General features: G+C 37.8%; 3 protein-coding genes and 1 pseudogene across 3 annotated transcripts; 2 read left to right on the plus strand and 2 right to left on the minus strand.

Annotated features, from left to right (window-relative positions):
* The first annotated feature begins 4,877 nt into the window (after positions 1–4,877).
* On the plus strand, positions 4,878–5,393 carry LOC145568558 (pathogenesis-related protein PR-1-like; annotated as a pseudogene).
* A 2,494-nt stretch (positions 5,394–7,887) lies between these two features.
* LOC145566283 (uncharacterized) lies at positions 7,888–8,645 on the minus strand. The gene is made up of 2 exons (XM_081625748.1): positions 8,248–8,645; positions 7,888–8,152 (listed from the first exon to the last, which is right to left on the minus strand). Exons 1-2 carry the CDS (start codon positions 8,643–8,645, stop codon positions 7,888–7,890), a joined length of 663 nt encoding a protein of 220 aa, XP_081481874.1.
* A 4,511-nt stretch (positions 8,646–13,156) lies between these two features.
* Positions 13,157–14,138, plus strand: LOC145566285 (uncharacterized). The gene is made up of 2 exons (XM_081625749.1): positions 13,157–13,380; positions 13,430–14,138. The coding sequence occupies exons 1-2, from the start codon at positions 13,157–13,159 to the stop codon at positions 14,136–14,138; spliced, it is 933 nt and encodes a 310-aa protein (XP_081481875.1).
* Positions 14,139–16,786: 2,648 nt separating this feature from the next.
* Positions 16,787–26,488, minus strand: LOC145568559 (putative inactive dual specificity protein phosphatase-like At4g18593). Its single transcript, XM_081627981.1, has 4 exons — positions 26,395–26,488; positions 20,305–20,320; positions 17,263–17,528; positions 16,787–17,147 (listed from the first exon to the last, which is right to left on the minus strand). Exons 3-4 carry the CDS (start codon positions 17,495–17,497, stop codon positions 16,993–16,995), a joined length of 390 nt encoding a protein of 129 aa, XP_081484107.1. The 5' UTR covers positions 17,498–17,528; positions 20,305–20,320; positions 26,395–26,488; the 3' UTR covers positions 16,787–16,992.
* Positions 26,489–27,774: the final 1,286 nt, after the last annotated feature.

The raw sequence follows: 27,774 nt of genomic DNA on the forward strand, positions 1-27,774 counted from the left end.
GAAGTATTGATTTATTTAATCATTGCTTTACTCGAGGACGGGCAAGGGTTTAGCTTGGGGGAATTTGATAACACGATATTATACATGATTTATATGTGATATTTGGTCATATTTTATTGTGTTTTCTTCATTTTCCTAATCTTTTAGAGTTATTATTCTTCCTATTTCAATATTGCTCTTCTCGGTTTGTTTATTTTTGTTTTTATAGGAATAGGGCTCGATTTGCGTGGAATTCAACTTGGACGCGGGATATTCTTCATATGGAGTGTTTCTAGCATCCAAGAAGCTTCAACGTAGCCTAGGCCACAGCTTGATTGCGGTTTTCATGGCTTACCCGCAGCTTGCCTGCGGCGAACTTCACAAAGGAGCAACAAACTCATGTTTGGCAGCCTACTCCGCAGCCTCACTGCGGCTTGCGGCCTTGTACCGCAGCCTAGTTGCGGCCTCTTGATTAAGTGGCGAAATTAGCCCTATTTTTGGGATTTTAGGAGTCCTAATCCTAAGTAAAGACTACTACTATTTTCCTAGCATATAAATAGGTTTTAGATAGTATTTTATTAATCACTTTTATACATTATTTTAGAGCTTTTTGGTACTACGTTCTTCTACAATACTTTCTAGGGTTTTGCTTTGAAGATTGAAGATTTCATATTAAATTTCAAGTATTGATTTCTTTTCCTTATTCTCTTTAATTTCTATTGTTTTTATGTTTTCTTTAATTAATTGTCTTGCTATTTCTATTATCATGTGTGAGTAGTTTCATAATCTAGGGTTAAGTTGAACCCTAATATGGATTGATGTGTCAATTAATTCCCGATTCCCAATTTAATTAATTTATAATTCCTCTTTGTTAGGGTTGGTTTTATTATCAATGATTAACTAGAAATAGTATTATTGAATGTAATTAGGTTTACAACGAAAGTTGATTCTTAATTGATTTTAGAACCCTAATTAAAAGTAAGAGCTTTTATGCATGAAAATAGCTAATTGTTCTTGCTAGGACTTATAGGATGTCGTTCTTAATGTCTTTAATATGTATGATTCCATGAAAATAGGTATGATTGCATGTTAGGGAAGCTATTAGTTGATCGAAAGAAACTCTTAGTATTGTTTTAGGGAGCATTTGTCTTGTGGAATATTTATTGATTTAATTGAGGGAAAGGGATTGTTCAATTGCATTGATTCATATTAGTGGGAATACTTAATCTTAGATGTATTTTGTTCTTGATTAATTCATTATTATAATTTTTGCTACTCGATAGTTCGTAGTTGTTCTAGTATAGATTTCTCGATATTGATTGGTTACTTGCTTAGTATTAATTTGAGTCTGTTTAATTAGTTAGTCCTTAGTCTCTTGGGATTCAACCCCTACTTGCTCAACTACATAATAGAGTTAGTTCGGTTATTTTTATTAGGTACGCGACACGCCTATCATGGAACAACTCAAGAGAAATAAGGGCATTGTTAGTGATAAGCCGCCCTGGAATGAAAGCACTCTGATTCTCCGAAACAATATCCGGGAGAAAAGCTTTAAGTCTCATAACAAGAGCTTTCGAAGCTATTTTATACAATACATTACATAAAGCTATTGGCCTAAACTCAGACATCACAGTAGGGGATTTGACCTTCGGGATAAGAACAATGTTAGTGAAGTTAACAGGACTAATAAACTCAGTACCCTGTAAAACGTTACTAACAAATCTAGAAACATCATCACCCACAATATGCCAAAATTTTTGAAAAAATATTGCATGCATACCGTCGGGTCCCGGGGCCTTACAAGGGTGCATCTGATTGAGGGCGGCCAAAATTTCATCTTTCGAGAAAAGCCTAAGGAGCTCGGCATTAATCTCAAGAGTGATAAGCTGCTCGGTAGACTCTAGAACTTTATCACATGCATCTTCCGACGGAGTACCGGCTGTGAATAATTGTTGGTAGAAATTCTGTACTATCTTCTCCAACCCTGCTTCTTCCTCGCACCAGGATCCCTCTGAATCAAAAAGACCCATTATCTCGTTCCTTCTCCTTCTCTGAGATTCTTTGTGGTGGAAATATTTGGTGTTTCGATCCCCATCCTTAATTTTTGAGGCCCTCGAGTGCAGGTACTAGTAAGCTTCCTGTTTGTCGTGTAGATCATCAAGCTTCTTCTCAATATCTGCGCACCTAGCAAGAGAGTGATCTGACACCTCATATCCTTGAGCTTCTTTAAGATCTTTCTCTAATTTTTCCACATGAGTTTCTAGGCCCTAAAATTTTCTTCTACTCCAGACTTGGAGTTCCCTTGTGACACTTTTAATCTGCTCCTCCACTTTTCCCCCTACACCCCGCCATGCACTCTGGACAACTTCAACACAATCATTCTCAAGGAGCTAGCACGTTTCAAAACGAAACCTCTTCTTTTTCTTTTTTTTTTCTTCTTTCTGTGAGCACCAAGCTTAAGAAAAATAGGTGAATGATCAGATTTAATTCTGGCCAAATTTTCAACCACAGGATTAAGAGCAAGATTCAACCATGAGCTATTGGCAACAAAATGGTCTAATCTCTATCTAATCAGGGTCTGCAGAGTCAAACCTTTTTCCCATGTAAACCACTGACCCACATAGTTTAGGTCCCACAGATCACAGTCACGAAGAGTATCTCAGAAATCAGGCATAGCTCTCTCTCATTATCCACCCCACCTTCTTTCTCATCGTATGATAAAATCTCATTAAAATCACCCCCGAACAAAATTGGTCCATCAAAATCAGCACACAAGTTTTTAATGAGATACCAAGTTTTGTTTTTGTTCCCTGTTTCGGGCCAGCCATGCAATCCAATAAAGCGCCAGGAGACCCCAGAGCTAGTCTTGACATCACCACAAATATGATTTTGCGAAAAAGAGAAAATGAAAAATCTACATTATTATTCCAGTACAAACACAAGCCACCGGACCTACCAATACTACTAACACCAAAAGCATACGGAAAACTAAAACTACTTTTATTATTTGCTGCAATTTGTTTATTGACTTATGTTTCAGACAAAAAAAGTAAATCAGGAACAAGGGAGTTGCACCACTTATGTAGTGCTCGAACTGCACAAGGACTTGCTAGCCCTCGGCAATTCCAACATAAGGTGCTCATTGTTGAGGGCGGGGTTGAGCCATGTCAACCTCCACCAAACTGGTAGAATGATGAGACAATGCAGGGGTAGTTCTGAACTTCTTTCCAACCAAGGCCTCACGAACGTCCACTTCTTCAGAATTATCATCTTGCTTCCTTTTACCAGAGAGAATCTTCTGCTCTTCCATAGATATATCAAAATCCCTGTCACGCCGTTTCCATGTTCTCCCAGAGTAGCCACCTTCTCCTTTCTTAGTCTCGGGACACACATTCTGAATTGGGGGTGGAAGATCAAAAATCATAGGTAAAGGTGTAGCATTTTGGGAAGCAGAGTCTAGAGTGGTGAGGGTCTGATCCTTGTGAACCACACACGCTTCTTTCTCCTTAATCACAGCAACTTGCGGGGATAATGCCTGTGGTTGGATCTCCCTTTCTATGCCAACATACTCCGTACTCCCATTGGCAGAGAAGGATAATTTGCGGGCAGCACTAGGGGCTTTCTTCCGCACCACAAGAGGATCGTTGTAGCCTGGTAATTTTGTGACAGAGTTTGCTTTAAATTTTGAAAGCCAAGATTTCTCCCTTTCACGATCAAAAATTGAGAAATGGGAAGGCTTCTTAGGGGACGCACTGAGCCATGGCCCATATTCATACACTACTCCATTTTTCACCTCTTCCTCTTCAATAAATTGACATTCAACGTTAGTGTGGTCCATCCTGCCACAGTAATAGCAGAAGTCTGCCAGCCTTTCATATTGTATGCTACACCATTTCGAGGATTGGGTACCATTAGCAATTTTAATTCCCCTGCGCAAGGGTTTGTGAATGTTAATAAGGATTTTAACTCTCAAGTATTCATCCCAACCAAGAGGATCAGCATCATCAAATTCTAGGAAGCAATCAAGGTGTTCACCAATCTCGTATGCAAAGTCTGGTGTTCTTTTATTAAACGGAATATCTCTGATTCTTAGCCAAAAGGAAGAGGTAGCAAACCGCACCTCTGATGGTTGTTTGCTGCCAAGAATCTCAGTCAATAATAGCAATTCCTTATCAAAAAACCAAGGGCATCCCTCCAAGACCCTTTGTTTGTCATCCTCGCTAAAGAATTGGAAAACGAACAGATTAGTTTCCACCATTCTAATGGCGACATTGTCCTTTATCTTCCACACATTCAATAGCGTTTTTCCCATCGCCTCGACATTGAAGGGTCTCGTTGTTAGAAGCTTGCCTACCAGCGTCAATGAAATTTGGGCCTTTGTATCCTTATTAACACAAGTATCAGAATCATCTCCAATAACCTTATCCTCCTCTTCTGTCAAGCGCAATTTCTCCTCAAGCAAATTTAGTTCCATGGCAAAATCAGAGAAGAGAGAGGAAAGAACAGGGGAAATTAAAGGGAAAATCAATGAAAAAACTCACTCAAAAACAGTACTACACCAAACAGCCCTAGTCGAGGGACGAGAGAAAACCCTAGGCAAGGGACTTGTTCATCATTGATTACATTATCTAAGGCTAGTAGCAGCTTAAGCTACAATCAACTAATGGAAAAATCCATGTGCTATGATTCGAATATTCAATGCTAAGCTATTATATAAACGGGAATTCTCGTGCACAATGCTCAGCAAACAACTTCAATCTACAATCAAATTACTATAATTCAAACTATCTTTAAAAGAAATATCATATTAAAATTTCTGTAATCTATATAAATAAGACTCATCTACAACAGACATCAAACCTAAATAATCCATATAATTTAGTAGTCAAAGCCTTAAAATGGCAAAAACTTTGCAGATCCTAACTCCAGTTTTTCTATCCATCTCAATACAAATCATCTTAATCCAAGTTAAACCTGCTAAAGTAAAGTATAACCAGACAGAATTCATAAACGAGGTCCTAGAAGGGCATAATGCTGCCAGATAAGCAGTGGGGGTGTCGCCTCTGAAGTGGAAAAATTTGCTTGCTAAATATGCCAAGATATACTCAAGGCAGAGGCGACATGACTGTAAACTGATTCATTCTTTAGGTCCATTCGGGGAAAATCTATTCTGGGGTTCAGGGAAACGGTGGATGGCAAAGGATGCAGTCGCAGCATGGGTGGCAGAGAAGCAATGGTATAACTACGATAACAACAGTTGTAGTAGTGGATATGCCTGTGGGCACTACAACCAAGTTGTATGGAAGCAAACCAAAATGGTTGGATGCTCCAAGATTATATGTGACAGCGGGAATTCATTCATTACCTGCGAGTACTATCCTACAGGAAATTATGTAGGGGAAAAGCCATACTAGAATCATGATTTACATGCTTAATTTCTCTATGGTCGCCTGCATTGATTACTCAGAGTGAAAACTATTATATTTCCAGTAATACCTTTGATTATATTTTCCCTATTTTGTGTATTACATGTTGTGCAATCCGTGAGAAAGAGGTAGATACATATCAGGCTCTTTATGGAAGTCGTTCTTATTTTCTGAAGTTCCTTAAATGTGCAGTCAGAAATAGGAGTAACAACTAACAAGAGTTGTATTACCTTACACCTAAGCCCTAAATAAACAATCAACAGTAATAAAATTTCATAATTGCTATTTTCAATTAAAATGATCCAGGAATAGCAAAACTAGCAGTTAGATGCCGATTGGGAAAAAAATAAACCAGAATTTTTTTTTCAGGACATTGGAAGTTGACGAACGGATATGATGTATTCAGGTATAACAGCAGTAAGCAGTTGCAAAGAGTCAAAAGATATACCAAGAAACATGACGTATTAGGGGCAATAGTCTATGAAAAAACATTTCTTTTACAGCCAAGTTGCCACGTCCTGCACGCCATAGAAAATGGTTCAGCTTGGGGGGGGGGGGGGTCTGTTGGAGCGCCAAACCACACGCCAAAACTCTCTATCTTCATCAGTAAGTTGACTAGAAGCTTCATCAGGTGGCCTAATCGACCCAGCCAGTAACCTGACTTGACTGAGTACTCTCCAGTCTTTGAGGGGCACCAAAACAGTTCATCGGGTTGATTATGGATTGCAGTAGGTATCTACAGAATTTTTTTCCTATCAGAAGCTGAGAAAATGGAATTAGTCAGAGGTACATCCCATTCCCCACACTCACTACTCAGAAGATCAGCCACCTAGTTAAGGGTCATAATTGGGGCCATGAGAAGGAACAGTAGTACAAGGTTTTCCAGGAAGCCAATAGTCGAGCCAAACTCGAATGTTCTGACCATTACCAACCCTCCATTTGACCCCATCAAGGATCAAAGACTTTGACCCCCATATGCTTCTCCATGAGTAGCTTGGATCATACCCTCTGTAAGCCTTAAGAACCGAGCAATTTTTGAAGTGGGCCTTAAGGATGGAGTGGACAAGAGAATTAGGCATAGTATGTAATCTCCACATCTGCTTGGCAAGTAAGCTTGATTAAAAACCTTAAAGTCTCAGAATCCTAGTCCACCCGTAGCTTTAGGTTTGCAAAGAGACTCCCAAGAATGCCAATACATCTTTCTTGTTGTACCATTTGAGCCCCACCAAAAGCGAGCAAAAAGTGCATGTATTTCATCAATCAACCCTTCCGGTATCTTGAATATGCTCATCATGTAAGTCGGAATGGCTTGAGCTACGGCTTTTATGAGGACTTCTTTCCCGGGTCTCGAAAGAAATTTCTCCTACCAACCTTGAATAACATTCCATACCCTTTCTTTCAAGCATGCAAAAATCGCCTTCTTCGATTTACCAATTATTGTAGGTAAACCAAGATATTTTTCGTGCTTCTCCACCTCCTTTACCCCTAAAATCTCCACAATTTCACCTCTCCGGGCTGCACTTACACATTTGCTAAAAACGACATCGGTTTTGTTGAGATTGAAACTTTGACCAGATGCTCTTTCATAAGTGCTGATAATATCAGCTATCACCGAGCATTCACTAACCGTCGCCTTAGCAAATAAAATGCTATCATCTGCAAAAAATAGGTGAGAAATTCTAGGAGCTCCATTGCAGATTTTTGCACCATGAATACGGTTCTCAATTGCAGCTTTCGATAGTAAGGTGGAAAAAGCATAAGAAACAATTAAGAAAAGATAAGGGGAAATTGGATCACCTTGCCGAAGGCCCCGAGTTGGAGTGACCGACCCTGAAATGCAACCATTAACCTTGAAGGAGAATGACACACTAGATAAGCAGTCCATGATCCTCCGAACCCAACTGTCATTGAATCCCATCTTATACATAACCCTTTCAAGAAACACCCATTCCACCCTATCATAAGCCTTGCTCATATCTAACTTCATTGCAATTGATCCATCCTTACCTTCCCCTTTCCTCTTCATAGCATGGAAAATTTCGAAAGCAATTAAGGCATTATCCGTAATTAACCTCTTCGGGATAAAAGCACTCTGTTGAATGGAGATAATTTTATCCAAGAAGGGTTTGAGTATATTGGCCATTACTTTCGAAATTATTTTATAGAGCACATTACAGCAACTTATTGGTCTAAATTCAGTCATAAATTTTGATTTTTCACATTTCGGAATTAATACCACACAAATTCTGTTAACCTCATCCAAATCCACCTTCCCCTCCCACCAATTTTTCACAAAGCATACAATATCATCTCCAACAATATACCAAAATTTTTGAAAAAATAAAGCATGCATACCATTGAGTCCCAACGCCTTATTCGGATGCATTTGAAAGAGGGCATTCTTGATTTCAAGATTCGTGGGTTCGGCATTAAGACTCTCATTCATACGGTCGGTCACGATCTGCTCAATTCCAGTCATTGCTTACTCAAAGTTACTTGGATTTGCTGTCGAAAAGAGCTCCGAAAAATAGCTTGTAACAATCTTCTCAAGGTCCTTCTGCCCCATACGCCAATTACCCTCCTTGTCATGCAAACCCCATATACTATTGTAGTGCTTTCGAATGCTAGCTTTCTGGTGGAAATAGGCCGTGTTCTTGTCTCCGTCTCGCATTTCGTTCACTCGAGCACGAGCATGCCAATAGGATTCTTCGAGACGATGTAACTCATCAAGTTCTTGCGATATTAAGCTACATGATTGCAACATAGCCGCATCAGGGAATCTGTTTTGGGCTTCCTTTAAACGTTCTTCGGTTGTTTTAATTTTTTCTTTAAATTTCCAAACGTTTTGGAAGCCCACGAAGTAAGATCATTTGCACACAACTTCAGTTTGCAAGGAGTACGTTCAGCAGCATTGTTCTTCCATGATTTTTCCACCACCTTCCCACACTCATCACTAGACAACCACAAAGCTTCAAACTTGAATTGCTTAGACCTTCTGCCATCTTCACGGTGATTACTAGCAGCGAGTAAAATAGGAGCATGATCCGAATGATATATAGGAAAGTGACGAACTTCATAGTATGGGAACAAAGAGCACCAATTATTATCCCCTAAAAAACAGTCAAGTCTTTCCCTCACAAAAGTAGTAGGATCTGTCCCTCTCTTCCAAGTGAATATGCTTCCTCGAAATCCCAAATCACGAAGCTCACAATCGTCAATTGCACCCCTAAAGGCATCCATTAGACTTTCCCTTCTTGTCCGACCACCCTCTTTCTCATTATTGCTCACTTTTTGAGTGTTTGATTTGTTTGTGGGGGGGGGGGGGGGGGGGGGTTGATTTTTATTTTCTTAATAATACATAGTAAACTGGTAATAGTGTAATACTAGTAATATCGTGTCAATAAAAACCAACACAAGTAATACTCTATTTTATTACTCCCTCATTTTTTTTATTTGCATCACTTTCCTTTTTGGGGTGTTTTTTTTTTTAAAATGCATCACTTTTATATTTGGTAACTTTATATTATATTTTATCATTTCTCTCTCTTACTTTAAACCCCACTCAACTTATTTTATCATTTCTCTTTCTTACATGGTCCCCACTAAAATAATAAAAATATCTATCCTCTCTCACATACTTTCTCTTTCATGGTCCCCATCTTACTTTTACTACTTCCTCCGTTACACATTATGTGCAACATTTTTCAAAAACGGAAGTTACACATTATGTGCAACAAACTGAAACTTTCCTATTTTAGTAAAAAATTTTGAATAAAATTACCAACATACCCTTACTAAAATTCAATTAACACATTAAAACATATATTATTAAGTTATTGATAACTCTAATTGATCTAATAATTTACACCTAATTCAACCCCAAACTAATCAGATTCATTCTTCTAACCCCAATCAACCCCTTTACTTTCATTTCTCACCATCTCCTTCAACCATCTTCTTCATTCAACCATCACCTTCAATGGCAAACATTGTACCACCACCAAACCACCACCACCATTACCACCGTGCCGATCTCCGATCCACTCTATCTTCATCTACCCATAAATTCCCCCTCTCTTTGTTCATCTCCCCTCAGGCCGTTAAATTCAACAACCACCTTCGTCGGAAGTCGCTGCCGTTGTCATGCTTATTGTCGTCTCCGCTTTCTCTCTCTTCCTTCTCCTTTTGTTTCATTCTTGTCACTAAAACTCAAATGTGAAGGTTTTACGGTCAAATTTAACCATAAAAATTCTAGATCTAGAATTTTAGTGGTTAAATTTGACCAAATAAAGCTTCAATTGATGATAAAGTTGGGTTTCATGGTGTTCAATTGATGATGTGAAGGTAATGGTTTTTCATTTGTAGTATTAGGGTTGGTTTTTTTGTAGGGTCGGGATTCATGGTGTTTGATTTTTCCGGTTGGAGGTGGTGGTTTTGGGGGTGGGTACGATTGTTTAGGGAGGGTAAGGTGGGTATTTCGAGGTGGGTACGGCGATTTTGAGATGGTGGGTGAGGTTTTTTGGAAGGGTTTATTTGGTTATGGGTGGTTTCTTGGTGGTTTACGAGGTGGGGCGGAAGTCGAGATCTTAGTGGTGGTGTGGTGGGTCTGTGGCTAAGGTGGTTTTCTTCGGTGGGGTGGGCTCTGAGCGGCCTGGTGCGCTGGGGGTGCGTGGGTGGCTCGATGGGATGATCTGGCAATGGTGGTGTGGGCCATCTAGTGGCCTGGTGGGTGGTGGTGTGGCGGGAAAGTGGCCTAGTGGATGGTGGTGTGGGTTGAATTAATTAATCATCCACTTTACCCTAATCAGATGCCCCTACTTTGTTAATTAGGCTTTTCTATTTTTTTTTCTTGGGAAATGTGCACACCTCTTTGTTGCACATAATGTGTAAGACCATCTCCAATGGTGAGACTCAAGTTTGAGTATTGAAATACAAAATGAGTTGTTTTTTACTCTAATGGTGATACCATACCCAATTCTCAATTTAACAACTCATGTGAAGTCTAATTTCTCAATGGTGAGACTCTCTAAAATATACAAATGTCACTTTCAATTTATGACCCATCAATTATTATAAGTTTAAAAAATAATAATAAAAAAGGTAAAACTTAAATAAATTACAAAATATATTAGAATATTGACAAGGGCCCACACTTTTTGTCAAATGAGACTCAAAATTGAGTATCTAAACTTAGCAACTTTCTTTTGGAGTTGCTAAGTTTAGATACCAATTTATTGGTATACATTGCAAAAAAATACTCTCTCTCTCCTAAAAATACTCACTTGAGTCTCACCATTGGAGATGGTCAAACAGAGGAAGTATAATAATTTATTCACCCACTCACAATATTATATTACTCTCCTAAAACTTTGTGCAATCCAAAGTGATGCAAATAAAAAAAAACGGATGGAGTAGTTTACTATATTAGACCCGTGCGATGCACGGATTGAAAAGATTATTAGAATGAAATGAATTGTTTCTATTTATTATTTCCCCCTACATACTTATGAATTAGATTATAAAAACATACGAAGTATCTTTCATCATAAATTACTTAGTAACAAAATATAAAAATGAAAGCCAATCTAATCTAATCAAACCATAAGCTTACGAATTTATATATCTAAGAGTTCGAAGTACAAATTAAAAATACATGTAACTTAAATAAGTTGAAGCGATGTAGTAATAAATAAATTGAAGCACCTTGAAAATACGCGAAATAATGATAACATTTAACGACAACATTAGTTCATTTTTGTATAAAAAACATACATATTATTATGACATGATTTCATAGCTAGGTTGCTTGCACAATCCTTAGTTTACACACACATAAATAACAGGAAAACCTTAGAAACAAAATTTTAAAAAATGTCGTAGTTACCTAAAATATTTTAGCTCAATATCAATTTTATTTATTCCAACCAAAAAAAATATTTATTTATTTATTGACACAGTCGAAGATTGAAATAAAAATGATTAAAAATAACCAATACCTTAAAAAAATGACATCATAAGTGCATTAGGCGGGAAAATTTTTTATGAGAGAGCGACACGTTTACAGTTTAAGGAGAGGATGATGTCAGCAATTTTCTGTTTTAGTAATAGTTAATAGATATGGTAGTATTTATTTTAAAATTGTAAGATTAGTTAAATGTGTTAGTTAGGTTTTATTTACGATTTAATAAATTATTTTTAAAAATTTTGGTTTAATTATGTATTAATAAGTAAACTTGGGCCCTGTTCACTTCGCCTTAAAATAATAATATTAAGTAAAAATAATTTCAGTTCAATAAAATTAATTTTATTTCGCTAAAAGTAATTTCACTTTAGTAAAAATAAGTTCAGTTCAGTAATAAAGAAGAAAAATAATTTCAGTTCAGCAAAAATAATTTCAATTCGGTAAAAATAATTTCAGTTTAGCAAAAATAAGGTGAAGTGAAAGGGGCCTTATTAGGGTTATTAATTATTAATACACATAACTTGTGTGTAAAAAAAATTAAAAATAAAAAAAAAAAACCTCACTATTGCATTGGCTTTGAAAATGATGCCCACAATTCCACGATTTTGTCTTTTTTGGTTAAAATTAATGAAGATGGTGCTAGAAGTATCAAGTATAAAAGAAATTTCCATTATAAAAAAAAAAGTAGTATAAAAGAAATGGATTTTTCACCAAATACCCATGAGTTATTTTTTTATTCACTATGTACCCATGAAAATTTTCAAATTCATCATATACTCCTGACTTTCCTAAAAATGTCATCAAACACCCAAATGACCGACGGACGTCAACTCCGTTTGTTATTAAGGCTAATTATGCCACATGGCATATTCTAATTGGTTCATTATTATTATTATTATTATTATTATTATTATTATTATTATTATTATTATTATTATTATTATTATTATTATTATTATTATTATTATTATTATTATTTTACTCCCTCCGTCCCGATTTAGTTGCAACGGTTTGACTGGCGCTATATTTTATGCAAAGTAATAGACTTGTTTATTATAATGTTTGTAAATTGGTAGTGGGTATTTTTTTTTTATTATAGCTAGTGGAAATGGGTCATATCAATTTATATGAGGGGGTGGGGAGTAGGGGGGGGTGCTGTTGGATTCACGTGAATCTAAATACTATGGCCATAATAAAAGGACATGTGAATCCAAACAAAATTTAGTTCCTTTTTTTATTTTTGCCGGCAAATTCCAATGTTCCTTTCATTCCACCGCCAACATTTAAAACTACAAATTTCAACTAAAATTTTAAAACTAAAAATTTCAACAAAATTCACTTTATTTATACCGCCAACATTTGATCCCATCAAAATTTTGGGGGTAAATCAATATAGTGTACCCAAATTTTGAACAAAAATAAAAGATCATCAGAATTCACTTTATAATTTTCCCTCTTGATTTTTTTGGTGAAAATTCAAATAATTTTTGTACACATCCCCTTTTTGAATTTGGAGCTTCCAAACTATGGCCTTTATATATTGAATCATAATAAATGCTTCTTCTTTATTTCAGCTTCACTTGTAGATTACCAACAAAAAAAAAAAAAAAAAAAAAAAAAAAAAAAAAAAAAAAGCATAGAGAGAGTAAAGAACAAACAGAGAAAAAATATGGGGGTGGGGGGGTTTAGGGTAGAATTAGAAAATTTAATGTTATTGTCTTCTAAGTGAAAAAATGTCTTAAGTTTTCTTCTTAAGTTTTCACTTTGTTGCAATTAGTGTAGAGTAATCATGTGCATTTTTAGAGAGAAAAAAGAGCTTAAAAATGATGCAAGAACTAGAATTGCTAACTGGTTACTAGTAAGAAATGCCACTGGGAAGTTGAAAAGGGGTACCGTGAAAGAAGCATCAGATCTTTTTGGAGTACATCGAACCACAATCTTCAGAATTTTGAAGCAAGCAAAAGCTCAATGGCAAAATGGTGATGCAATCAACATGAAGGGTTGGCAAGAAAGGTAAACATATTGACTTAAGTAAAATTTCTGAAATTCCTTTTCACAAAAGGGGCAACATTAGGGCACTTGCAATAGCATTAGGTGTTTCTAAGAGCACCGTTCATAGGTTGATCAAAAGTGGTCAAATCAAGCCACACACAAATGCATTGAAACCAGCACTTACAGAAAAGAATATCAAGGAAAGACTACAATGGTGCCTCAAAGCCATTGATCAAGACAATGGTATGTTCAACAACATGTACAACACAATCCATTTAGATGAAAAATGGTTCTACATGACAAAAGCGACACAACGTTATTACCTACTCCCAGGTGAAACACAGCCTTATAGAACATGTAAGAACAAAAGATTTGTCACAAAAGTCATGTTCCTATGTGCCGTTGCTAGACCACGATTTAATGCAGATGGAGAATGCATTTTTGATGGGAAAATAGGAATGTTTCCATTTGTCAGGTGGGTTCCAGCAAAAAGAAGAAGCAGAAATAGGCCAGCAGGTACATTAGAGCTCAAACCAATGACCTCAGTCACAAAAGAAGCGTATAGGAACATGTTAATCAGACAAGTGATCCCAGCAATCATGGAAAAGTGGCCAAATAATGATCAAGGTCCAATCTATTTGCAACAAGACAATGCAAGACCTCACATAGAAGACAGAGACTTCATGGAAGCGGTGCAAAATTCCAACAAAGACTTAAGGTTAGTATTCCAACCTCCTAACAGCCCATATATGAATGTGTTGGGCCTTGGATTTTTTTAGTGCGATACAATCCCTCAAGGATCAAACAGCCCCAAAAAAACACCAAGGAGCTGGTCAAGAATGTTAAAAATGCATTTAGAGAGTATTCTCCAACTAAAGGGAATAGAGTGTTCCTTAGTCTCCAATTGGTGTTAATTCAAGTGACGAGAGTAAAGAGGAGCAATAATTACTTGCAAAAACATGTTGGAAAAGAAGCTTTAGAGAGACAAGGACTACTTCCTATTGTTTTCTCTCCATCTCCAAGTCTTGTTGAAGAATGTTTGGCATACGTTGAAGCAATGCAGTAGACAATTTGAAGTGATGAGCTTGCAACTTTTGGAAGCTAAAAAAAGTCAAATGATTAATTTTGTAAAGTTTTTGAAAGCATAATTGTAAACAATCAAAACTAGCAGTAGATTAGTGGAGAGATATTATATGAACCTCCCTAATACTTTTGTAAATTTTTTGTAAGCATCAATTATTTATGGGAAGATCAAGTACTAACATAAATTAGCTTGTCATCCAATTTACAGAGTACTAAATTCATTTACTACTACACCACCCAGTTTACAACACAATAACACTACAGAGTACATCTACTAAGAGTACTCATTTTTTGCCTAACAATTACCACAACATGCATAGCTAACAACATCACTAGCACTAGATTAGTTCAACATCAAGTAAGATTAACTAACACAATAAACCACCACTATTCACTTCCGGAACTATCACCCATCATATTTCGTTCAATAATTGGGACATAACCCTTCAACATCTGAAAAATGTCTTCTTTTGATACATTACCTTTTCTTTTTCTAGATTTCAACTTACCTTTCCCAGAATTTTTAAATTGTCGTCCGCTACTACATCGGATTAGTTTTGGAGCTACACACACAGGAGTGGTAGCCACTTCACGTTCTGGAGTGTCGGGAACAACCCACTCTCCATACTCTACCGAAAAAAACGCACTTGAAAGAACGTCCGGTGGAGTAGTCACTTCATGCTCTCGAGTGTCGAGAACACCTGGCGGAGCTTCAGGAACTACAGAGAATGGTTCTATAGAATCATTGACCCAAACCCCAATCAAATCAGAAACGAGGTAGATGAATGAGTCTTGATCTTTGTTTTTAGCTAAATCAGGAGGAATTTGATGTTTTCCCGTATCATCCATGAGGTTTTTTCTCAAATATACACTAATTTATTTCATGATTTGGGGAAGAAGATGAATGAAAAAAACCTTGAAAAATGGGTAAAATAATTTGGAGTGAGAAAGTGAATTGCAAAAGTAAAATAAAAAAGTCTAAAGGAAAAAAAGTGAAAGTAAGAAAGATGCGTGTGAAATTAGATCATGGGGTAGGGGGGTGGGGGTGGGGGGTGTAAATTTTTTATCATTTTTTTTTACAAAAGTGTAATAATAGTGGGCCATTGATATTTGAGATAAATATTAAAAAAAAATAGTGGGACCATGCCTTTTATAGAAATGTTGCAAGTAATTTGGGACGGAGGGAGTATTTAACAAAAAAAAATTTTAAAAAAAAAAAAACCAAACCCCCAGCCAATATCCCCACCGCACCACCACCCCCATGCTAACCAGCCTTTCGCTCCCACCGACGACTAACTTCCTCTTCGGCGCCAGCCGCCACCCTCCCTCTCCCCTTATCCCATGCCGTCGCCGCCCCTCTCCTTCCTAGAACCATCTTCCCCCCACCCTAAAAGCCCTCCTTCAACTCGAAAAAACCTCTCTCCTATCCCGTCGCCGCCCAGCCGACTCCAAAACCCCATCCCCTGCGTCGGCGAAGCTATTTCGTCCGTCCCCCTATAATCTCCACCCAATTTCCCCCCTTAAAACACCATCCCGAAACCCTTTCGAATTTTCGATTTTGGGGTTTTAGGGTTTCGGGATGGCGGTTTAAGGGGGAGGGGGCAACGGTCCGGGGGGACGACATTCGACGCCAACTATGGGGGAGGGAGCTGGCATGAAAAACGTTCGGCGTCGGCACCGAATTAGAGGAAGCGGAGGTGCTCGTGCTAAAGGAGGGAGAAAGTATGTACGGGTTTTGGTAATTTCGGGGATGTGTAGGGACGTTAGGTTGGGGTCGTTGGTGGGGGAAGGTCTGACGCCGGCAGCACAAGGGCGCTCACCGGTCGCCGGCAAGGAGCTGGCCGCTGGCCATAGAAAAGGGGGAGGCAGGTTGATGGTTTTTTTTTTTTTAATTTTTTTTAAAATATAATTAATTTACTAATTTAATAAACACCAATCATAAGCTGCCACATGGAATAATTAGCATTATTGACCAACGGAGTAAATTGTCATTAGTCATTAAAGGCAATTGGTGACAAATTTGTGAAACTCAAGTGTGTATGGTGAATTTGAAAAATTTCATGGGTATATGGTTAATAAAAAAAATAACTTAGGAGCATTTGGTCTAAAACCCGTAAAAGAAATTTCAAATTAAGTTTCAACCTAGCGCATTGAAGTCAATATACTCTACTCACTTTTCTTCTTTTTTTTCTTTTTTTTTTTTTGACAAAAGACTCCTAAAAGTCAACACAAATGGTTTGTTGCAACTTTTTTCCATTTGGAGTTACCATAGGCACCGTCTCAATACGTTGTCGTAGTCATCATGTAGAAAATGAGCAAGACTAATAAAAAGTAGAGTCGCAGAATTTGAATCTTATGAAGTTGTAAGTACAATAAGATTAATAAATATACAAGAAACATTAGTGGTAGCATTAACATCATATCAGCAGAGCGCATCACTGAAAGCCTACACATATATACGAAGCATATCTAATAGGCACATCAAACATGCTTCAAAGCAATTATGTTCAACTAAATCAAAGTATCAACTACATAGCTTATGAACACAACTCATATTCGGCATTCATCAATTCGGCTTTTCAGAATCTGAAAAGCAGGATTAACCCAAGCACCACAGCTACATTGCATGCCAGCCCAGTTGAAAGAACCTAATCGAGACTTGCACCCCATGCAATAGAGCTTCTCCCAAACATATCCTTCTTGAACTGGTGTAAAAGTAAATTACCAAATTTAGCATCTTCAAAAGTTGGATTCATGATTACTGTATTGAAAATAATAATAATAAAGACAAAACTTAAGCCAATACTCTTACGGTCTTACCTGTTTGCATCCACTTCAAAGGCTCGACAAATATAGCAGAGCATTCAGGCAACAAATTGGACTCACCCTTCTTCTTTCTCCATCCAAAGCTTTCCTCTCCCTTACCTTGCTCATGTGAAACTATACTCTCTTGTGAAGCAACAATTTGACGGCATTTCTTACAGCGATAAATTAGCTTAGTTTCCTCATCAAGATGTACTTCGGAGCTAATGTCAGAGCTTACGGCTTCTGTCATTATATGAAAGCAGGTGATGCTTTTTAACAACCTAACAAGTTAGGAAAGAAGACAGATTTGTTGAGAAAGATTTACGAAGAAGTCAAAACAGCAGCTGTTCCACAACATTAGCAAAATTCAAGCCATTTTCAGGAACATGTAAGATGCAACATCAGCTAACAAACAATAAACACTCAATCAATACAGAAATATGTGCATCTGTTATTCGCTTAAATAGTGTTTAAGATAAGTAAGAAAATTTCAGCAGCTTCACTTGTTACTCATCATAGCATTCATGTCATCTTGCTTTAGTGGTCTTAAAGATGATTGGTCCCAAAGAGAGAACTGAATTATACAAATGGGAAGAGGGGTAGGAAGGAAGTAGCAAGGAATATTGCAATCAATCAAAATATATGCAGAAGATAATTATCAGGGGTAAAAAATCTAGAAAAGAACAAAGACTATAAAAGTTCTCACGCAAAGTTCTGAAACATAATATGCAAACTAAAGACTGCAGAATCTTCTTAGTCAATAGGCCATTTTGATCTCTTCAACAATATCCATTATATACAATCAAATACAAAGAACTATACAAGATAAATCCAAAAGCTTAATACGTAGTATATACTGAGGAAAATATATTATTTGGCCTAATGTAAATTTCAGAATCTGAAGATGCTATAGTCAAAATCCTTCCAAGATTATTTCCCCCAAATTATTAAAACCATATCAAATGGAAAAATATGCCTAATACTGCCTCTAAATTAGTTTCAGAGCAACAACACTGATCTCATTCCAGCCAAGCAAAGCTTCTGCAACAAACTCTCGTTTTACACATATTAAAACATATTAATATGTTTTAGTATGTCCAAATTAGTTTCAGAGCAATAACACTGATCTCATTCAAGCACAAGCTTCTCCTCCATTTGTAGCTTGTACTCAATGCTCAATTCATCCATCTAGCATACATGCAAACATATTGAAACAGCGATTCTATATCTCAATTATGCCGTCCTTTGTCTAGAAAAGAAGGATATCAAACCAAGTACATATCACACACTAAGAGACAAGCTTACAATCTTAATATTCTTTATAATTGACCACAATATTCCACTGAAACCTACTGATCTATGTCACCATACTGGAACAAAAACAGTAAAACACCAACCACCAGAATCTTTATAAAAGGAAAGAAAGAGCGAATGGATGAGGTAAGGAATACAGTACTATGGCATATTAGCATCTAGCAGAAAAGCAATCAATTACAAAACCACCAAGGTCCAACACATGGGTTTACTTTGTTCCTGAAGACATTCGTAGGGAAGGACCTCAAGAATATGATATGTAAATCTTCTCATATTGGTCACACCTTCCCTTGCTGGCCCATTGGAATGAAAAGGAAACTCTTTAATGCAAGAGAAAGTGAAATGAGGATATACTCCATATTATTGTATACAAAAAAAACAATCCTCGCAGTATCAATCAATCCAAGCCTTAATCCCATAAGTGGGGTCGGCTACATGAACCAAATTTGATTATTTTGTGTAATCATCAATCCTCACAGTAGAAATGAAGAATAATACAAAACCAACAAAGTACTTATGCTCCTAAAAAACCCTCACATAGAAAAGTGAAAAAGAATAATCTAGTCGTATACAAACAAAATGATTCTTAAAAGTCACCATGGAAGGTAAGAAAGTTTGGGCAGACTTAGAACTCCGCTAATTAATATCTCCCCAAAATTCTACTCCAGTACTCCGTAGTATTCAAAGGAACATATCGGTTTGACAAAGCACTATCATGTACCCTCTCCACATGGGCAGCAGCACTCAGGTCCCCAATTCGCCTTAATGTTTCAGCTAGACATTTAAACTGAAATTCAATAGAAAGACTACTTCGGCTTGACCATAAGTAATTAGGTCCCCAATTTGCCTTACGGTGTGTTTGGATTGAAGGAAATGGAGGGAAAGGAACGGAAGAGAAAAGAAATGGAGAGATGTGATATCTTTTATTTGGATAACAAATGAGGAAGGCAGGGAATTGGAGGGAAGAGAAATGGAGGGATTAAATTGTAGGAAAATGATCCCTCTAACAATGGAGAGATTTGGAAGGAAAACTCACCCTTCTTCCCTCCCCTCCCTTTCCCTCCCCGCCTCTTCTCCTCCCTCCCCCTCTTTTCCTTCCTCTTTCTTTATCCAAACACAGTGTTAATGCTTCGGCTTGACCATAATTCAATAGAAAGGCTACTTCGTGGAATTAAAAGATCATTCAACTATCATATACTATCTCCACAATGCACCACCCATACAGTACTTAAGTACCCCAATTTTCTATATTTCCTTGGCTTACCTTTAAAATTTTGAAGGCAAGAGGTTGTTCAAGTGTTCAACTAGTGAAATACAAGTATAAGAAAGTCTAAGATTTCGATTACCGGTTATGAGCACAAAGCTTAATCCATTGAAGACAAGACTAGGATAAACACCAACTCAAATCAAATACCCAAAATAAAGTCCAAATCTTGCTACACTCTGCAATAATCAGCACTATGCCACAAAATACCCAAAAACATTATATAATACCCAGAAAATACAAATATGACAATCAAATTACATGTTAAGGAAAACCCAAGTAGGATTTTGAACAAAAATTATAACTTGACGATTAAAAAGGTCGAAAATATTAAGAATTTAGAACAAAAATCTAATGAATTCATGATCAAATAACAAAACGCATGTCGGAAAATAGGAATTAATGTATAAGTATAAACACATGAGTTGTAAAACATTGGCACACAAAAAAATTGATGAAAGCAGAAGAGAGAAGAGTACCTTGGAAGATGATGTTACTCCTTGTTGGAAGTTCTTGATATAAAACAAGAGTGTTGGGAAAAATAAGAGAGAAAGAGAGAGAGAAATAAATGGATGGGGAAAAAGTCCCACATTGATTGGGGAGGAAGGTTTTTCCTTGTTTTTATAATGTAGTGCTTTAGCACTACTTAGTTGAGTGAGTTGGAGGTGTACACACACACGCGCGCGCGCCGAGCCGGGTCGGGCTCGGGCCTTGGGGTCTTGGGGAATGCGCGGGCGTGGGTCCTTGTTATCTTTTTGGAGAAATTTTATTTCCCTTTTCTTTGTTAAAGAATTAATCAGCCATTAATTCCTTGATTGTAGCTGACTGATTAATTCCTTGTTTCTTGCCTCAGTTGTTGACTGACCAGATTAATCTGGTCGTTTTCTTGGCCAGATTCTTCCCACCTTTCATGCTTTCCGTTTTTTCTCTTCACCCTATAAATATTCGGTGGTTTTCTTAGCCAAAACACACGACACAATCAGTCTTCTCTCTTCTCTAAACTTATCTAAATACATGTTCTTTCTGTTCTGTTTTCTGGGCAAGTATTCTGAGTTCCAGTCGGGTTTGTGAGTGCACATAAACTCCGGCGCCGTGCTTACCCTGGAGGGCGACCGCAATTGTCTACTGCACCGGGAGGTAGCGCGGAATCGTCTTTTAGGTCAGTGGTTCTCCACGACGCGGCTATTGTCAGTTTGGTTCACGCATCAAGAGATAAGTTATTTCTGTTTTATTGCTTATTAGTATAACAATCTAAAAGACGATTATGGCTTCCAAATTCCTTGTTCCTGATATGTCTAAACTAGAACCTCTTGATGGAAAGAATTATAAACGTTGGGCTGTTAGGATGCATTTTTATTTGGAGCAGATTGATGTTGCATATGTTCTTGATGATATTGTTGAACCTGTTGATAAAGATGATTTGTCTGAATCTGAGATTAAGTTTTCTAAGGATGATAGAACTTGTAAGGGCATGTTGTTGCATTATATGTCGAATAGTCTGTTGGATATTTATATGGGTTTCTATCATGCTAAGGATATTTGGGATGCTTTAGAGAAAAAATATGGAACTGATGATGCTGGTACTAAACGTTATTGTGTTAGTAAGTGGTTAAGTTTTCAAGTTGTTGATGATAAGCCTATTATTGATCAGATTCATGCTTATGAGAGTATTTGTATTAATATGGCTGCTGAAGGTCTGTCTATTTGTGATACTACCCTTGCTATTGTTCTCCCTCCCTCTTTGAAGGATTTTCGTAACCAACTCATGCACAAAAAGAAAGACCTAACCTTAGAGGAACTTGCTGCCCACCTCAAAATTGAGGAGGAAAACCGTATCAAAGACAAAACCCCTTCTGTTTTTCCTTCCTCTTCTTCTGCCAAAGCCAACCTTGTTGAACCCAAATCAAACAACCAGTCCAAAGCCAAAAACAGTAACCTTAAGCCTAATGGGAAAATTCAGAAGTACAAGTTTAAGGGAATCTGTTATGAGTGTGGTTTGACTGGTCACAGGGCTAGAGATTGCAGGGTCAAGAAGAAGAATGGGCAAAGTCAAGCAAATCTTATTGAGGATTCTGACGTTATTGTTGCTGTTGTTTTAGAAGCTAACTTTACAGGTAATGCTGCTGAGTGGATTGTTGACACTGGAGCTACCAGGCACATCTGCGCCAACAAGGACATGTTCACTACCTATGACAAGGTTGAAGGTGAAAATGTCTTCATGGGCAACTCAGCTTCTGCTTCTATCCAAGGCAAAGGGAAGATCGTTCTCGCTCTCACTTCTGGAAAATTGCTTACTCTCACTAATGTTTTGCATGTTCCAGAAATGCGCAGGAATTTAATTTCTGGCAGTTTGCTCATGAAAGCTGGACTGAAGCTCTCCTTTGATTCTGATAGATTAGTTCTTACTCACAATGGGGAATTTGTGGGGAAGGGCTTTTGTAATGGGGGGCTTTTTACTCTTGATGTTAAAATTGACACTATGAATAAGAATGCTAGTACTTCTTCTGCTTATATTGCTGAGTCTATTGATTTATGGCATGCTAGATTAGGTCACGTTAATTTTGATTCTGTTAAAAGGCTTAAACACTTAAATTTGATTCCAAGTTTTTCTAAAACTGATTTTTCGAAATGTCAAGTTTGTGTTGAAGCCAAATTTACTAAGAAGCCATTTAAATCAGTAGATAGACAGACTGAAGTACTAGAACTTGTTCATAGTGACTTAGGTGATTTTAATAATCACGAAAGTAGAGGGGGTAAAAAGTATTATATTACTTTTGTTGATGATTGTTCACGTTTTTGTATGGTTTATCTTCTCAGGTCTAAGGACGAAGCTGAGGAAATGTTCCTCAAATATAAAGCTGAGGTAGAAAACCAGTTGGACAAAAAGATCAAGAGGGTTAGGAGTGACAGGGGTGGGGAGTACAGCCCTGACACTCTTAAGGCATTTTGTGAGCAACTTGGCATTGTTCATGAGACGACGGCTCCCTATTCACCCGAACAAAACGGTATAGCTGAAAGGAAAAATAGAACTTTAAAGAATATGATGAATTCTATGCTTATTAGTTCTGGGCTTCCTAATAACATGTGGGGGGAGGCTATTCTTTCTGCTTGTCATGTTTTGAACAGGGTTCCTCACAAGAAGCTTGACAAGACTCCATACGAAATATGGAAAGGTCGAGCGCCAAACCTGAAATACTTGAAAGTGTGGGGGTGCCTAGCAAAAGTAGGCATACCTAGCTTCAAGAGGGATAAGATTGGTCCCAAAACTGTTGATGCTATTTTTATTGGCTATACTTATCAAAGTGCAGCTTATCGTTTCTTTGTTAAAGGTGCTAACAATTCTTATGCAGGTGGTCATATCATTGAAGCAAGAGATGCTGAGTTCTTTGAGAACATTTTTCCTTTGAAAATGTCTCCTTCTAATGATAGTGAATTGCATGCTAGTAGTTCTGTTAGTTTACCTATTTCTAATGCTCCTATTACTAACGATGATTCTGTTTTGGAGCCAAGGAGAAGCAAAAGGGCAAGAAAGGAAAATAGTTTTGGTCCTGATTTTATTACTTCTTATTTATCTGAATCTTCCTTAATTGATGATGATTTTGTGCATATTTTTGTTTTGGAAGATGATCCAAGAACCTATGATGAGGCAATGAGGTCAGTTGATGTTGTATTTTGGAAAGAAGCAATTGATAGTGAATTACAATCAATTCTCAATAATAACACTTGGGAATTGGTTGAACTTCCTAGAGGTTGTAAGCCCATTACTTGTAAATGGATCTTTCGGAAAAAATTAAAGGCCGATGGATCCATAGACAAGTATAAGGCAAGGATAGTGGTAAGGGGTTTTACTCAAAAGTTTGGCATTGATTATTTTGATACTTACTCTCCTGTTACTAAAATTGCAACCATTAGGACTTTAATTGCTCTTGCTTGCATTTTTGGTCTTGTTGTTCATCAAATGGATGTCAAAACTGCATTTTTGAATGGTGACTTGGATGAGGAGATTTACATGGTCCAACCTGAAGGGTTCGTTGTTCCAGGACAAGAGGAGAAGGTTTGTAAGTTAGTCAAGTCATTGTATGGGCTTAAACAAGCTCCAAAGCAATGGCATGACAAATTCGATAAGACTATGACTGGTAATGGTTTTCATGTTAATGAAGGTGACTCTTGTGTTTATTTTAAGCATGATAGTCATGGGTGTGTAATTATTTGTCTTTATGTGGATGATATGTTGATTTTTGGGACTAACTTGGATCGTGTAAATGAGACAAAACAGTTTTTGAGTTCGAATTTTGAAATGAAAGACATGGGTGAGGCAGATGTGATTTTGGGAGTAAAAATCAAGAGGACTCCAAATGGCATCTGTCTGAATCAGTCACACTATGTTGAAAAACTTCTTAAAAAGTTTGACTCATTTAATGTCGATCCAGTTAAGACTCCCTATGACCTAAGTTTCCACTTAAAGAAAAATAATGGTAATCCAGTTAATCAGTCTGAATATGCTAGAATTATTGGTAGTGTTATGTTTCTTATGAACTACACTAGACCTGACATTGCTTATTCTGTTAGTAGGTTGAGCAGGTACACTCATAATCCAAGCAGTGATCATTGGATTGCTCTAAGGAGGTTGCTTAGGTACCTTAAGGGTACTATGGATTGGGGTTTGCACTACTCCAAATTTCCTGGAGTTTTGGAGGGTTTTTGTGATGCCAACTGGGTATCCGATAATGATGAAGTTAACTCCACTAGTGGCTATGTCTTCACCCTTGGGGGTGGAGCCGTATCCTGGAAATCTTGTAAGCAATCTTGTACTGCTATGTCTACTATGGAATCTGAGTTTATTGCTCTTGAATTGGCAGGTCATGAGGCAGAATGGTTGAGGAACATGCTTGCAGATATTCCACTGTGGGGGAAGCCAGCTCCTTCAGTTGCACTTCATTGTGATTCGCAAGCTGCTATTGCTGTTGCACACAACCATGCCTATAATGGGAAGAAGAGACACATCCGTCTGAGGCATAAAGCCGTCAGAAATTTGTTGTCTGAAGGGGTGATATCACTAGACTATGTTAAGTCCGAAAAGAACATTGCGGATCCGTTAACTAAAGGCCTATGTAAAAAACTAGTTTTGGAAACATCGGAAGAGATGGGGCTAAAGCCCGTTGTATGAATTGTGAAATAATGAACTCCTACTCACTATGAGTTCAAAGGGGAACGTTATGTAATAATTCGGAAGCACATTTTCATTTTATTTGTCCATCTCTAGATGTTTGTTTTGTGCTTAGCTACATATGAGAAGGAGGTTGAGCATACGGCTCTTAATGAACCCATATCCATATTTTTGGAGGTGTGTTGTAGCTCACACTTGATGGAGTTCACCTACTTAGGTGTGGAAGTGTGGCCGCTTCCTATGAGTATTTCGTGGGCTTATACTCTAGAGCACCTATGAGCATCCAGGCTGGACGTATGGCCAGTATAATGCGTCATCTTTATTCGCGGAATTTCAGAATATTATACATGTTCAATTGTGTGGCTCAAAGTGACGGGTCCCTAACTCCCTATTGAGTTCAAGACGAAGGTCACTTGTTAGGTGAGGGATCATAGCTTGATGTCCACTATGTGTTAATTCAAGTCGCGAGACATTGACACTTATGCAATTGTTTTGTTTTGCCCAGAATTCATTTTTCCTTTCTTTCTTTTTCATATCTTCGAACCTGTGGGGGATTGTTGGAAGTTCTTGATATAAAACAAGAGTGTTGGGAAAAATAAGAGAGAAAGAGAGAGAGAAATAAATGGATGGGGAAAAAGTCCCACATTGATTGGGGAGGAAGGTTTTTCCTTGTTTTTATAATGTAGTGCTTTAGCACTACTTAGTTGAGTGAGTTGGAGGTGTGTGTTACTCCACACACACACGCGCGCGCGCGCGCGCCGAGCCGAGCCGGGTCGGGTCGGGCTCGGGCCTCGGGACTTGGGACTTGGGGTGGGGTCTTGGGGAATGCGATGCGCGGGCGTGGGTCCTTGTTATCTTTTTGGAGAAATTTTATTTCCCTTTTCTTTGTTAAACAGAATATTCCTTTTTGTCTGTTGGGTTTATTCTTTTCTGACTGTTGTGAGAATTAATCAGCCATTAATTCCTTGATTGTAGCTGACTGATTAATTCCTTGTTTCTTGCCTCAGTTGTTGACTGACCAGATTAATCTGGTCGTTTTCTTGGCCAGATTCTTCCCACCTTTCATGCTTTCCGTTTTTTCTCTTCACCCTATAAATATTCGGTGGTTTTCTTAGCCAAAACACACGACACAATCAGTCTTCTCTCTTCTCTAAACTTATCTAAATACATGTTCTTTCTGTTCTGTTTTCTGGGCAAGTATTCTGAGTTCCAGTCGGGTTTGTGAGTGCACATAAACTCCGGCGCCGTGCTTACCCTGGAGGGCGACCGCAATTGTCTACTGCACCGGGAGGTAGCGCGGAATCGTCTTTTAGGTCAGTGGTTCTCCACGACGCGGCTATTGTCAGTTTGGTTCACGCATCAAGAGATAAGTTATTTCTGTTTTATTGCTTATTAGTATAACACTCCTGTCAGTGTGGGTGCGACAAGATGGTTAAGTTATTTGATGGTGCTCAAATTGCCCAAGTGCCGGAGAGGGTTCCTTCCTTTGGGCAATTAGGAGTAATTGAATAAACAAAAAAATCAACGGAAATAATCAAAGGTAACTCTTATTTATCTTGGGGTAATTTTAGCCAATTTAGAGTGGGAAAATTTAAGTTTAAAGTACGATAATTTTAATAAGGATAGTATGATTACCTTTGCAAACACACTAGATTTGATTTTTACTATTTTTAAATTAGCATCTTTATTCTGTTAAAAAAAATACATAGGTAACACTTAGTTATGTCAAGATAATTTTAATCATAGGAAAAATTGCCACCATTAATTCCAATTTTGCCTCGTCTGCCAATAATAATCCTTACTTTCGATTATTTACCATCACTCCCAACTTTATACCCTATTAACTTCTATTGCACCCAACCGGTCATCCAACCTAATATTACAGGTTACAAGACACGTGTCAGCCTATAATTGGCTTAAAACTTTAAAAAAAAAAAAAAAAAAACCCTAAAAACCACCCATGCCCAGCAGCTGCCACCACACCCAGCCCCCACCCCTATCTCGGAAAACACCACACCCCCACCCCCACCCTGCCGGAAAATCGGCCCCATCCCCGAAAACCCCTCCCCCATAGCCAGAAAACGGCGCCCAGTCTTCCCCCTCCCTCGAAATCCACCCCTTCCCTTCCCCCACCCCCAAAAATCCCCTTCCCCTCCCTCGAATTTCACCCCTTCTCCTAACCACCGGCAATAATCGGCCACAAACGGCCGAAATCGGCTGGTTTAAGGTTGAAATCAACTATTCAGCTCCTCCAACATCGGCCGATTTCGCCCATTTGTGGCCAATTTTCGTGGTCGATTTTGGGGAGGGGGTTGCTTTGGGGCCAATTTTGGTGGGAAAACGGTCGTTTAGGCCTGTGATGGTTTTCCGGTAGTAATGGCTAGGAAGGGAATGCTTGTGGTGGGGAGGGTGTGCGTCGGTGGTGATGGTGTGGTGGTGGAGGTGGGGCAGGTGCTGGGTTAGTTTTAGGAAATTTAAATTTTTTTTTTATATATATATTTTTTATTTTCTCTATTTTTTTCAACCAATTACATATTGACTAGTGTGCAAAAAAATCTAATTCACAAATGTTTACCTGATTGACCGGTTGCAAGTCATTTGGGTGCAATAGAAATTAATCCCCCCTAAAGTTGGAAGTGATGGTGAATAATCGAAAGTAGGGATTATTATTGGCGGATGAGGCAAAGTTGAGATTAATAGGGGCAATTTTTCCTTGATCATATTTTTGGTAATTTTACAACCAATGTAAAATTTATACGAGTATTTAAATAAAAAAAGGTGA

The sequence above is a fragment of the Chenopodium album genome, chromosome 11, assembly GCF_948465745.1.
Source record: "Chenopodium album chromosome 11, dcCheAlbu1.1, whole genome shotgun sequence".
Taxonomy (NCBI): Eukaryota; Viridiplantae; Streptophyta; class Magnoliopsida; order Caryophyllales; family Amaranthaceae; genus Chenopodium; species Chenopodium album.